Genomic DNA, 14,429 nt, shown 5'->3' on the forward strand with positions numbered 1-14,429 from the left:
TAATATAAGAAAGGCAAAATGTTATCAGATAATGCAATTTAAAGCCTTAACAAATCGACTAAAACTGTCATGAAGTGTAACATTTGCAAATAATAATTACCAACAATATTATCATATCATGAAATAAGAAAACAATATGAAAATTATATGCAATTCTAAAAAAAATACATACATTTTTTTTCAAAACAATCAGTTAAATATCAAAATATATCAATAAAACAAATAATTGACAATCCGGACGAACGAGCAAACAAAAACAAAAATACTTGTCTTCTTCTAAGACTCAGATTAATAATCAGTTTTCGAATTATTCCAATAAATAATAGAAATACACATGTTTTTTTAGATTTCGATTTTGATTTGTGCAAAACATTATTCTTCGAAACATTCATGTATTTGCACATGCAGTAGCTGCTCTGTTAGCTGAAAGCCGTATGAATTTATCTGTAACTGTGCATACATGTAACATATGTTGGCTCGATGGTTTACATGGGTATGTTTCAAAAACTTTCGTCTCACTTGCCTGCTGCAGACGTTTTCTGATTGTAGTTATGTTACATTAATTTCTGTTAACAAAATGGTTTAACTGAATCAAGAAATGTATCAAACGATAAACTTTAAGACATGAACTAGTTCGTATCTTACCAATCTTTAAAGCTAACAGTTTGTTTTACATTGTTAAAAATGTAAGTACTAATTGAAAAATGTTCTACTTGAAATCGCAATGTAAAAACAGAATTCAGCGATTACTTTACCACCTATGTTTTAGAAAAGAAGAGTTCTTAAAATTTTCTTAAACCTAGATATACATGTGGTATTTCTAATAATTGTCTATCAACTATTTTTTATTTGTATATTCAGACATCTAACACTCATGTGCAAATTTTCAACTGAAAATTAATTTTGCTTGACGAAATCAGCTCAGCTTGTTAATAGTATTTACAAATGTGTGTGGAGCTTTAAAGAAGAAAAAAGTTACTTCTAGATCATTTAAACCCCATTTGCTAAAAAAACACGGACAATATCATGGCCCTTCAGTAAAGCAACGAGTAACGCACTCTAGCTGATGTAACACATCACAGTAAACTAAAAATAAATTTAGCGTACCCAACCAAATGATCAACCTGTCAAAGATCAGTCATCAACCAGGCAGAACTAAGGCCGCGTTTGTTTAAGCTCTCTCCATGATGGACGACGGATCTGTATATTTGACTGATTTGACGGATTGCGTTCCAAATGAAAGTTTAATATGTTTCGAAATATGGTCGTCTAGGTCTTTATAGGGCGCTATGTCCAATTTTTGAATATCAATTTGAGATACAGGAGAAATGAAATGGTCAGTTTACATTTAAAACATGAGATTTCTACATAAAAAATGTTTTTGTCAGAATTAAATACTTCTGTAGAATTAAAATGTAGATTGTATGTCTAGTTGGACATGCGAAGTTCATAGAATAATATTGATTTAAAAGAACACTATATAACAAGGAAGTCTATTATGTCTGGTTTTTTTGTTTGTTTACACATTGTTGTCCATATAAAAGAGTTCTAAGGGACAGTCATACGAGTGAGAGGTTTAGCTAGATATAAAACCAGGTTTAATTCATCATTTTCTACATAATGAAATGCCTGTACCAAGTCAGAAGTATGACAGTTGCTATCCATTCGTTTGAAGTGTTTGAGCTTTGAATTTTGTCATTTGATTAGGGACTTTCCGTTTTGCATATACCTTGGAGTCTGGAATTTCCTTATGTAGAAAATTGTGGATGAAACTTGATTCTACAGGTAGCTAATCCTCTCACTTGTATGACAGTTACATGAAATTCCATTATATTGACAAGATTGTGTCAACAAAACAAACAGACATAATAGGTAAAAATGTAAAAATTAGGGCAGAGCAGTCAACATTGTTGTATCAGCAACAAACGTAACCATCAAGCCAACATATGTTATACACAGTTACAGATATGTCAACAAATAAAAAAAAAAAGCATTTAGACAAAGCACATATAAAAAATGAAAGACAACAATACAAAAAATGACCATAGCACAATAACTCAATGGTGGGATGTATAAGTACTGAGCCACACCAAAGAATATTACCAAAATGAACTAAAAATTAACGGTTAATAACATACAAAGACAAATATAAGAACACTACAACACGAAAATATGGTGATAAACAACGTTAGTACGTAGAATCTATACTTCAAGACCATCAAGTATTATTAGTGAAGTTCGTACAAAAAGTCTATCAATAAGATCTTCGTATATTCTATAACGTTTTTGGAAAACATTTGAGCTTATTTGAATTTAACAGAAGATACAGCTTGTATGGTAAAGTAAATGTGAAAAAAAAGCAGTAATGATGTTTTATTTATGCGTGCATTATGTATTTCTTTTGAACTGAGTTGTAATATGCGTTATGCTGTGTGTTTGTTTATTCTAGATTGGCAACAGGGCGAAGGATGAGATCTCACAAAACATCTTCATTCCCTCTGCATGTTTTCACTTGTCGAAATTTAGGAGGCTTCAGCCTTTGTCAATCGTGTGTGTTCTTTTGATTTTGATTCATTTGTATGTTTTTGAGTTTAGTGTAGCGTCCATTTCGCTGAACTAGTCTATCTTATTAGGGTCAGCTGAAGCAGGTGCGGTATTTTCTCGCTCTGTTGAAGACCCATTGCTGGCCTTCGGCTGCTGTCTGCTCTTTTACACATGCCACGTTTCCATTCCATATTCTATTATGTGATTGAAAACGCTTCAAACTTTTCCAAAAGAAGACTGTTTATTTATATACTTAGCAAAATTGATTATTTTTAAGTATTTGATTCATTTATGCTTTGATTCAATTATATGTGACTTATCCTGCAATATCTACGGACTTTATATGAAAAATATGCATTCAAGTCGATAGCATGTGTATAATAAAAGAATCAGTTGATGGTTGAATCTTTTTATGACACGAAATCCCTTGTCATGAACATTTTTGATTTTAAATAGAAAACTGTCATGATAATCTACGTTTTTTCAAGGTGCTGTAAACCAACTCATTTTCGAGGATACTTTATTTCCAGTTAGCAATTTTCAGCCCATATGGCGGCGATTTATTTTCGTGGTTTTCTAATTTTCTTTATGTACTTATATACAGTAAGAGAACACCAAGGTGTTATATATTCGTGACAATTTCTTTTCGAGTTATATTAATCGCTAGTAAAAATTAGTTAGCTTAAATATTGTGTATATCTAAATCCTATACGTGTGCACGTAATACATCAATGGGATGAGTAATATTAAATAAATTGGCCAATTATTAGATATAAAAAGATGTGGTATTAGTGCCAATGAGACAATCTCTATCCATGTCACAATTTGTAAAAGTAAACCATTATAGGTCAAAGTACGGTCTTCAACACGGTGCCTTGGCTCACACCGAAAAGCAAGCTATAAAGGGCCCCAAAACAATATGCGTCAAAACTAGGAATTAAAATTGTAAACTTAATATTTATCCATCGAAGAATATTTAACATAAAAATGAATTGTACTTTATATTGTTATCGATCGGATTGGTGATAAAAACAATTAGAGGCAAAAGTTATGAACGGGATATTCAAACTCAAACACAAAATGAAAATAGCATGGCAAATTTCCCGTTGTATATGCCACAAGCCTTGCAAAGCTTACCAGAAGCCTAACCCAATTAGTACATTTCGTCTTACGGTAAAATCATTCCTGACTAAAAAAAATCATCGTTAACATAATGTTATTCATAAATGCGTTATACACTTTACCCTATTTTCATACAAATTTGAGGTTCCAAACTTCTTAATTTTTTAAAACACTTTTGAAATTGATAAAGGTTTTAACATATTAATTAAAAGGATGGTGAAGGGATGAACATCTGTAGCTCTATTTCATATTTGAATGTTTTTATAGGTTTTTCAATAGAGAACATCATTTAACTTCAAAATCTTTATTCTTTTGATCATTAATTATCCATATGAGTCGATTCGTCTGTCGTACTTAATTACACACCTGGTATCTATGTTGATTTTATATTAAAATATAACAAATTTTGATCAAATTTGCATGCGGTTTGATCGTATATGTCAATTTTAATGTTTCCTTTACCGTAACTTAACCCTTCGAAGGACGTTTAAATATTATTTAAATGTATGTGTTCATATACAAATCTTGAATTACATTTTCTGTGCTAAAAGCTTTACAGTTTTATTTTATAAATATAGTTTACATACCCAATAAACATATAAGCAATTAACATAATACTATCAAGACAATTTCAATACGTTTTCATAATTAGATAACTAACAATTACGGTAATAATACATTATCAATGAATGTAATCAGAAATTCACAAATTTTAAATAAAGCTAGGCATGTACACACTTAATATGTAAACTTTAAATAGCCAGATAACAAGTAGACATGTCACACACTGATAACAATTTACAATAAATGCAATAGTGTGCATATATTTATATATATTATTGATTTCTTACTTGAATTACCCGATACGATACGCAAACTGACATTTGCTGCAATCAAGGTAAGTTTAATTCATATTTGTTTCAAGTAATGTTTGATAATCATTTAATAAATACCAATACACGACTGCGTAATAGTGCTTCACGAAAAGCCATTATAATGAAACATAGTTATTTTTTCGTTTAGAGGCATTGATCAATACTACTATTAGGTTATTTTAAACTAATATGACAAAAATTGCCATATATGAAAATATCAAATAGACCACACAAAATACAAAGGTGAAGGTCAGATGAAGCTTCATGAGATTGATTTATATATACACGTAGGGTTTTAAAAATTTATCATTGGTAATTTAACGATTATAACCTAAATAAGATATACTTTGCAATGGCAGATATAAACAAGGGGCCATTTCAAAACACTATTTAATCGAAGCTCAATAGTTTACAAACACTTACGGTGTGTAGTAAAGGATTTTTACTGAATGCCAATTACATCTGTGTTAAATTATGAACACTTTACATGCCTTTTTAATTTTTACGATTTGGTTTTCAGTCCAAGATGTTACCATCCGATGTTCCTGGGTATTAAAAAGTAGAATTTTGGACTTAATGTTTGCAACCCCCATTGTGTATCTCTTTAATTAACTAAACATTTTGTAAAAGACAATAAAGTTGAATTTTCTTGACTGTCCTAAATTGGCTCATTAAGTGCAACGGTACAGGGTTAATTGGAAAACATAACGAAAACTAAATCGTTTCTCATGCTTTTCCTTTGTGTTAGTATTACCAAACATAAGTACACAACTTCAAATGTGCGATATGCCATTTAATGCATGATCAACTTCACTATAACGTTCAACAAACGGTAATAACAATGTTATATAAATGTATCAGGACTCAACTTTGTAATAAATCAGTCACAACTGCATTAGTTAAAAATGTAGCTGCATAACTCTCGTAAAAATAGCCTGCTTATTCGGCCTCTGAACTGTTAGTGTCAATTCTTACATGAAAAAACCAATTTGAGCTGTACCCTTTTTTTGGTCTCCAATTTTGAAACTTACATCAAAACTAAATATCATTAAGCAATAGATAATTTGCTTTTTAATCCGATTAAAAAGACAAAATTACGTCTATCTATATAGAAATGTAACACATAAAATTATCCCCTTTTTGAATCTCGTTAATAAACATGATAAATTAAGTAAATCTTACAATTAATTCCAAATGTCTGCATAAGTCTTGTCGATAAGGAGAGAATGTAAAAGAGAAATGAATTATGAATTTGAAGACCATTAAAACAAGTATGCAACAAATTGTGACAATTGTATAATCTGCCTACGTATAGAAAAGGCATCATACTGCTAACGTTTTACCTATGTCAAGAAAATTATGTTTAAAAAAAAAACATCGGATCAATGATATGTCATGACAGCATAAAATATTAAACTGCTGGGTTGATTAAATCATCTAGAAAGAAACGTTGGAAGGCTTTTTCATTGACGTAAACCCAACATCTCCTCAATAGGAATTCAAAAATATGGAGTTGATGAGAAATTGCCACTTTTATGCATATCTTGAAATGCAAATATGAAAGATACTGTTTTCCTTGCGAAAAAAAAAAAGAATTTCCTTCCTCAGATTAAACACATCATCAATGCTCATCAGTTTCTTGTCATGTTTTGAAAATATATAAAGTTTAGCATACGATGTTGGAGAGCAAAGGATTAAGATTAAGAACAAAAAATAGTGTGTGAGCACGTGAAACTAGAGAATTTACAATCTAACAAATACACACTAGTTGCTTTCAAAATGAATGTCTGAAGATTCTAAACACAAGCTAATAAAAATGGTTGGCACATACCTATTCATTTCTGCCATGCAACACTATTAAAAACCCGTATTTGACATTTTGAATGGTGAATTAGCTACAATGTATACCATGAAAGAAAAACAAAGCCAACATAGATATGTTTATGTTGTTTGAGAAACAAGGAAGAAATCAAATTTCGTATGAAACTTACTCAGTCTTATTGTAGCAAGAGTCCATTAGGCTGGCGTTATAAAGATACATGCAATATCAAATATATATATACCATATTTTTTTATTTGCGATAGGAATATGTTACTAGACAGTAAGCATAATATGGAAACAAAAAGCCATGATTTGTTATTTCAACCTGATGAAGCATCATATGATCTTCACCTTCGTGCTTGGTTTGGTCTTTTTGACTTTTAAAATTTGATCCTTACTCGTGAGTCTTCTGTAGATTAAAACGTGTTTAAAAGGAGTTTTAATGCCACCAATAATATGCTGGAAAAGACAAAGGATCATCCTTTATCATAACGCTGCTCACTTTAAACTCGTCATAGATAATAGGAAAAAAATTGTGTACGCCAGACACGCGTTTCGTCAACAAAAGACGTATCAGTGACGCTCGAATCAAACACGTTAAAATGTTTCCAATAAGTACGACATTGAAGAGCATTAACGACCCCAAAATTCCAAAAGAAGTCTGTCAAATACAGGTAGGGTAATATATGTATTGATTAGAAAATCGAAAGTTGTCCTTGCAGATAAAAATATTCAACGTTTAATGACTGCATTAATAGCATGTATCAAAATAAGGTTACAACATGGTTACAGAAATGTGAACACCATACCGTTATCAACACGTAGAAATGAATGATAACAATTGTCATGACCACAATCCCTTCCTCTTTCCTCTAGTGACATCACTAAATGAGATTTGCACTACCATGAGCAACAGGGCGGGTGTCACATGTGCTTACACAATCAGGATCATATGTGTTTACCCCAGATTTTCATTGACGGTAAACATGGTAAATGAGATACCTGTTATTCCCCCATGTGGACTTCTCATGTTACTAAATGTATGATTTGCATTCGGTGTTTCTTCATTCTTAGGGATACATTTTTTATGTAATTGTTTTCTTTTGAAATATAATATTTAAGTCACATTCTTGTTATTTTCATTTCTTATATCAATGCTAAAATTGTTTTCATTTTCAATCTTTAATTTTTTTTTTTTTTATAAAGCTACATAATGGCATTTTCCTCCTAAAATAGAATTGTATATACAAGATTTGGAGATGTAATGGGGACACTGAAGTGCGACGATCCTTTCGCTGATGTGTGATGGTCTATATGACGCGTGTAGTAAGTTCAATTCTACAGGTGAGAATAATGAGAATTATATTTTTTAATTGGTTAGAATATAATTTGAATTCATTATTGCTGATAAACCATCCGGTATCGATCAAATGTAAGTGTATAATTTAAATAGATTGGTAGCTTATTTTGTTTCGTTCAGTTTTTTAAACAACTCCCACGGTTTTCCGTCATTAAAATGAGTACTATGTTTAATAGACAATAACCTTAGCATGTATCGTAGAAACCACAATAGTGGTGAATCGTCTATGAATGTTGTCTTTATTTTGCACAAGCCTATTTTAAAACGAATATTACAACGTTTCAATCATGACTGCAAATGCAAATTTTGTTATAATGAATTGTTTTAAATATAACAATTGTATTTTCAGTGTTTTACTTTTTAAAACAAACTGCTTCTAACAAACAAATTGAGTTCTATGTCCCTTTGTGAATAGAACAAACACTGAAAATACCATTTATCTAATTCAACATACTTCAGCGATACCCCAAACGCACTTCGGTTTAGCTATCAACAAGATGGCTTCATATTTTTCACCTTCGCACTTCAGAGTATTCCAAAACTTCAGCGTCAAACCTTCCCATTTCAGCTTGACCATCGCAGTTAGAAGTACACTCGTAATTCAAGCAGCGAATATTTATTGATATATTTAGCATATTACTATTATGTTGGTTTTTACCTTTGCTATATTTAGCGCAAGTATACAAATGCTGTGTGTTATTAATAGTGAATGAACAATTGTTGACATTAGGTAAAACACTGTATACAACCATATACAACTTTTCACTGTTTAAAATGTATAAATACTTACCTTACTGTCAGCGTATTCATCAATACTGTATTTGTAGTTTAGCAAAATCTACTTTTGAAACATATTTGAATATAGTACATGCTCGAGTACATGTAATAAATCCACGAAATGCACTATCGGATATTCCTCTACACTTCCTACTAAATACATCTCAAATATCTATTTCCTCCAAAGAAGTTACTTCTTTAGTAAACATAGCCAACAAAACAGCTATAGAAGCCTTGAAAAACGGTAAAGTTTACTTACATTATTATCTTAAATGTGTTTACATTCTCCATTTCACTTATTTAGATAAAATTATATGCACACATTATGTGAATAAGACACGTATATAAGAAACATATATCCATCCGAATACACATTGTAAGACTGTAACGAATCACACGTGGTGGCTGTTGATTATTTCAGTGTCAATTTTATTGTCTATCGATTTTAACATAACAAGGTCAATTCAGGCCAGTAAATTAAATGCCGTATTCACAGGTAGCGTGTTTTATTTGTTACCTGTAATTATATGCAACCTGGTGAATTGTACTTTTTATGTTAGTAGAAATAGAGTGATGTATATTGTCGATTTCTGTATGATTGTTATAAAAATGTGTTTTAACTGTACTGTTTGTAGGCATGTACAGTTATGTGAGGAGCTATTACAAAAATATGAAATTATACTTTGAAATGGCATCTAAATTTTTGATAAACTTAAGTAGTTTAAATGTAAATGGTACTAAAAATAAAGCTAAATGAGACAGAGTAATTGAATGGATTAAATTTCAAAACTGTTCTGTTTGTTTTTTACAAGAAACTCATTTTGATGAAAACATAGAAACAGAAATAAGAAATAATTCAGAATTTGATATATTTTGCAGTCACGGAACGGCCATTAGTAGGGGTGTGGCTATTTTCATTAAAAAGTTACTGAATTATAAGTTGATAAATAAACATAACGATGTAGATGGACGATTACTTCTTCTTAATGTAGAAATTGATGAAAGCGTTTTTACACTAATGTGTATATATGCATCTAATTGCAAAAGTAATAGAAATATATTTTTCCAAAAAAGTAAATAATATATTAAAAGAACAAGGAATAGGAATTACAATAATGGGGGGGGGGGGGAGATTTCAATGATACGATGAAAGCGATAGACCGAAAATAAAAAATATCCAATCAGTAAATAATTTAAAATCTTTAATAAAAATAAATAACTTAACAGACATTTGGAGATATTCAAATAAAAATAAACAACAATATACTTGACGAAGAAAATATAAATCACAGGCAAGTAGGATTGATATGATTCTGACAGGCTCAGACTTCATACCACTAGTAAAACGTTGCAAAATTAAACTTGCAGTTATTGGTTTTACGGATCATCAAAGTGTTTTTTATGAAATTTAGAACTGGTGCATCAGAAAAAGGGAAGGGGGTACTGGAAAATAAATAATTCTATTTTAGAAGGTAATGACTACATACAATTAGTTTATAAAGAAATGGATAGCTGCTTTATGAATAATCGTTATTTGAAAAACCTTGGTTTAGCATGGGATATATTTAAAATAAAGGTAAGGGAGGCAACTATAGCTAATTGTAAAACTAAAGCAAAATTTACAAGAGAAAACTTACGAACTCTTGAAAAAAAATAGAAATAAAACTGAAAATTAGAGATGAGCAAGAATCTGAGAATAACATTTTAGATAAAGATATTGAAGAACTTGAAAATTACATTACCAAAATTTACGAACAAACGGCTAAAGGGGCTCAAATTAGATCACGAGAGAATTGGGTTGAAATGGGGGGAAAAAATAACTCGTACTTTTTAGGTTTAGAAAAACAGAGACAGGTAAAAAAAAGTCAATCAATAAATTAAAAGGAGAAAATGATGAGATTTTAACGGATCAAAGTGATATACTATGTAGTATTAAAGAGTACTATAAAAAGTTATACTCGACACAAAGCCCTAATAAAACATCAAGTGATAAATATATATTTGAGACAAAACTAGAGAAAGAAATGGGTGAAAATGAGAAATCAGTCTGCGATGGGGATATTACAGTAGAAGAATGCTCAGATGCTATTTATAAAATGAAACTTAATAAATCTCCTGGATTAGACGGATTAATAGTCGAATTTTATAGAAAAATTTGGGAAAAATTAAAGTACATAGTAGTAAACATTCTTAATATTGAAAATAAAGATCAAACACTTATACATGTTATATATTCACAGTGTACAAGTGTATTAATGCTATTATTTAAAAAAGGTGATCCATTGTCACTAAATAATTACCGTCCTATTTCCCTTCTAAATATTGACATGACGCTTCAATCGTACGCTCTAGAACATCGATTGAAAAAGATCCTACCAAAATTTATTAAAGGAGACTAGACTGGAAATGTAAAGAATAGATTTATTGGTTTTAATCTTAGACTGATACAAGATATTATTGATTTCACTGATTTATACAAAATTGAAGGGGCTATAGTCTTTGTTGATTTTTCTAAAGCGTTTGACTGATTCTTTAGAATTGCATTTTATGTTTTCAGTTTTAAAACATTTTTGATTTAATGATTCTTTTATAAGATGGGTTAAAACTTTATATAGCGATATTCAAACATGTGTTATGAATAATGGTTGGATATCTGAGTCTATAAAAACGCCAGGGGTATACGCCAAGGATATCCTTTATCAGCAATATTATTTATCTTATCGGTAGAAATCATGGCGTCAAGATTAAGAAGCAATACCGGTTTTAACGGTATCAAAATCAAATTGGATTGCAAAAATCATAGCATAAACATTTCGCAACTATCAGACGATACTACTTTATTTTGTTGTTCTAAGTATGACGTTCAGTTAGCTATAAACGAAATTGATATATTTGGTTCATATTCCGGATTTGAATTAAACAGAAATAAAACAGAGGGGTTATGGGTAGGAAAGCTTAAATCATGTAAAGACAAAATTGAGTGAATCAACTGGAGCAATGGACCAGTTAAAACTCTTGGCATATACTTTGGGCATTGTAGAGAGGAATGTGAAAAACTAAATTGGAAAAATTAATTTGAAAAGATGAATAAATTATTTTGTTCTTGGCAGAAAAGTAATCTTTCTATTTTTGGAAAATTTTGATAATTAAAACACTAATTGTGCCTATTTTCACATTTGTGGGAACTGCCTGTATAGTTCCAGAGAAATATTTGAAAGAAATAGAAAAAAATTGTTTAAATTTGTTTGGGATAATAAACCAGATATAGTAAAAAGAAATTCAATCATTAGTCCATAAGGAAAAGGGGGGATTAGATATGATAGATATAAGAAATTATTTCACTGTTTTAAAAGCTATGTGGGTTAAAAGACTAGTAACTGATTGTGAAGGAGGTTGGGAAATTATACCTCAGCACTATTTTTATAATTTCGGGTCAAACTGGTTTTAGTGTTTAAAACAAACAGTGGGGATAAGCCAGACGAAAGCCTTGAAAACATCCAAGATGTTCATAAAGATATCCTTAAATGTTGGAAATTAACTGGAGGACGTCTAACGAAAAAACCTGAAACATTTACAGATATAAGAAAAACAAATATTATGGAACAATAAATTTATTAAATTTGAAAATAAAGCTATAGTTTTAAAAAATTGGATTAAAAGCGATCTAATTTATGTAAATGATATCATAGATGAAAAAGGCTGCATTTCTCCAGACATAATTTTTAATAAACTAAAAAATAAATCAAACTGGATAGCTGAAATTAATTTGGTAAGGAAATCAATACCAAAAGACTGGGTAGCAATTTTAAAGTCGGAAAATTCTGTAATGTAAATATAAAAAGAAACCAATTTATATGGAAAGGTTTACCTATAAAATTAGAATCACTATCAAACAAACTTTTATATAAGTCTCTGATAAATAAAAAAATTAAACCAGCTATTGGACCCAAAAAATGGCTGTGTATACTTGATATAGATGATGTGTTATATCAAAACAATTTATATAAATTTTTATTCAGATACATTGTATTTAAAAGAAAATAAACTTAATTTTTTAGATGGAAATTACTACAACATATTTTACCTACAAAGAAACTTTTATTCAGGTGGAAAATTGTAAACAATAGTTTTTGTAACTTCTGTACACAAGAAGAAGATTATCATCACTTCTTCATACTGTGTCCGTATTTAGAACATTTTTGGAATAAAATAAATGAAGTTTTAAAGAAGAGTAAAATAAATTTTAAGATAAAATTAAGACATTTGGTATTTGGATATAAAACTTCAGACGAAGAATATTTTGACTTTAACTATTTTTTAAAAATTGTGGGTTTTTCAATTTACAACGCCTATTACATATCTGATCAAAAGGCCAAAAATGTCAATGTTTTCTCAATTTTTCTTAATGAGTTCAATGGAAGAGTATGTATGACAATTAAAAGTAATGTGTTAGCAACCATTAGAAAACATATGAATAATCATTATGAGTGATATTATTTAATATATATTTGATGTAACAGGGAACATCAGGAGGAGCTTGGACTCCTGAAGGATATTTTAACAAGCCAGTAAATGAAATAAATATTTAGTTATGTTGTTAAAAAAAAAAAAAAAGAAAAAGAAAGAAGTACACTCGTGGTTCAGAGTCCTACATATATTGTTAGGAACAATACACATAGTGAGAGTGATATTCAATATAACCTGTTCACTCCGATTTATTTCACATGTGCATACATCTTTTGAAATTTGTAAAGATTTCCTTGTATTTGGATTTTTTTATTCATTTTCAGAATAATAATGACAACGGACCACAAGAAAGAAGAAGACAATTTTAATCGAATTCAAGTAATTATTCAAAAACATGGAACTTACGTTCAGAGGAAGTTGATAGAACACCATCTATCAAAACTAGGTTTATCATTTACAAATCTGCTCGATAAGTATGGGCATGAACTTTATCATTTATGTTATACCATGTTCACATGTTGTCAGTGTGGCACACTTGACTTTTTACCGAATCGCAGAATTTTTTCTCCAAGGGATTATGAAAGTCTTTTCGAGAAAAATGGAACGAGTCGCCTTAGTGGCCACAAAGTTACACGTGGGCCTCGTAACTGCTGCAATTATGCGAAATCAAACATAAGTCCAAACGATTTAGATTTTAGTTTGCTTGCTAAAGTTATTCCTTATTGTTGTGAGGATCTGTTCTGGCATCATTGTCTAAAAGCGAAAGGTAGAACATTAGAACAGTTTTTAAATGAAAATAAACACGACGTATACCACATGTGGAAAAAAGATCTACCTTGTCCTTTGTGCAAAAATGGAACAATTCCACAACCACCAAAAACGTTATACTTAACAGAAAATAATTGGAACTGTCTTTTTGTATCACAAAACACCCCATTATATCCATCTTCATTTAGCGCAAAAAGTGGAATAATGCTCAGTCAGCTTAATCCCCACCTTCGCTTTTCTCTAATTTTGACATTCAGTGATATCATTGAATCAATAGAGTCTTTAAGGGTCTTCCGAAACAAATTTGCTCATTCTGTAGATTTCAAATTAACAACATGTGCATATGAAAGTATAAGGTCAGATATTGAAAATGCCATTCTACTCATAGCCGATGTTTATGGACTGAGAAAAGAAGTTCAATGTGAATTGTCAAAGGCTAGCAGACCTGAATTTGCTTTATCTGAAGTTGAACTGAAATCAATACTACAGGAATTACAAAACAATACTGTAAGTTGTTAATACTATGATAATAAGTATAAATATTTCACTAGATTTTCTTGAAATATATATATGAACATTGTTTGTATATACTGTGTCACCCGTAAAAGTTAGTTTAATGTTGTGTTAAAATTGTGATAAGGGTCTTTGATATTAAAAAGTTAATAATTTTGTATTCACCATTGCAAGTTGCTTC

At 30.2% G+C, this 14,429-nt stretch overlaps 1 protein-coding gene across 1 annotated transcript; it reads left to right on the forward strand.

The window, feature by feature from the left end:
• The first annotated feature begins 4,431 nt into the window (after positions 1–4,431).
• LOC127732086 (uncharacterized) lies at positions 4,432–14,330 on the forward strand. The gene is made up of 3 exons (XM_052241139.1): positions 4,432–4,564; positions 7,570–7,707; positions 13,291–14,330. Exon 3 carries the CDS (start codon positions 13,298–13,300, stop codon positions 14,252–14,254), a length of 957 nt encoding a protein of 318 aa, XP_052097099.1. The 5' UTR covers positions 4,432–4,564; positions 7,570–7,707; positions 13,291–13,297; the 3' UTR covers positions 14,255–14,330.
• Positions 14,331–14,429: the final 99 nt, after the last annotated feature.

Source organism: Mytilus californianus, unplaced genomic scaffold, assembly GCF_021869535.1.
Source record: "Mytilus californianus isolate M0D057914Y unplaced genomic scaffold, xbMytCali1.0.p SCAF_22, whole genome shotgun sequence".
Taxonomy (NCBI): Eukaryota; Metazoa; Mollusca; class Bivalvia; order Mytilida; family Mytilidae; genus Mytilus; species Mytilus californianus.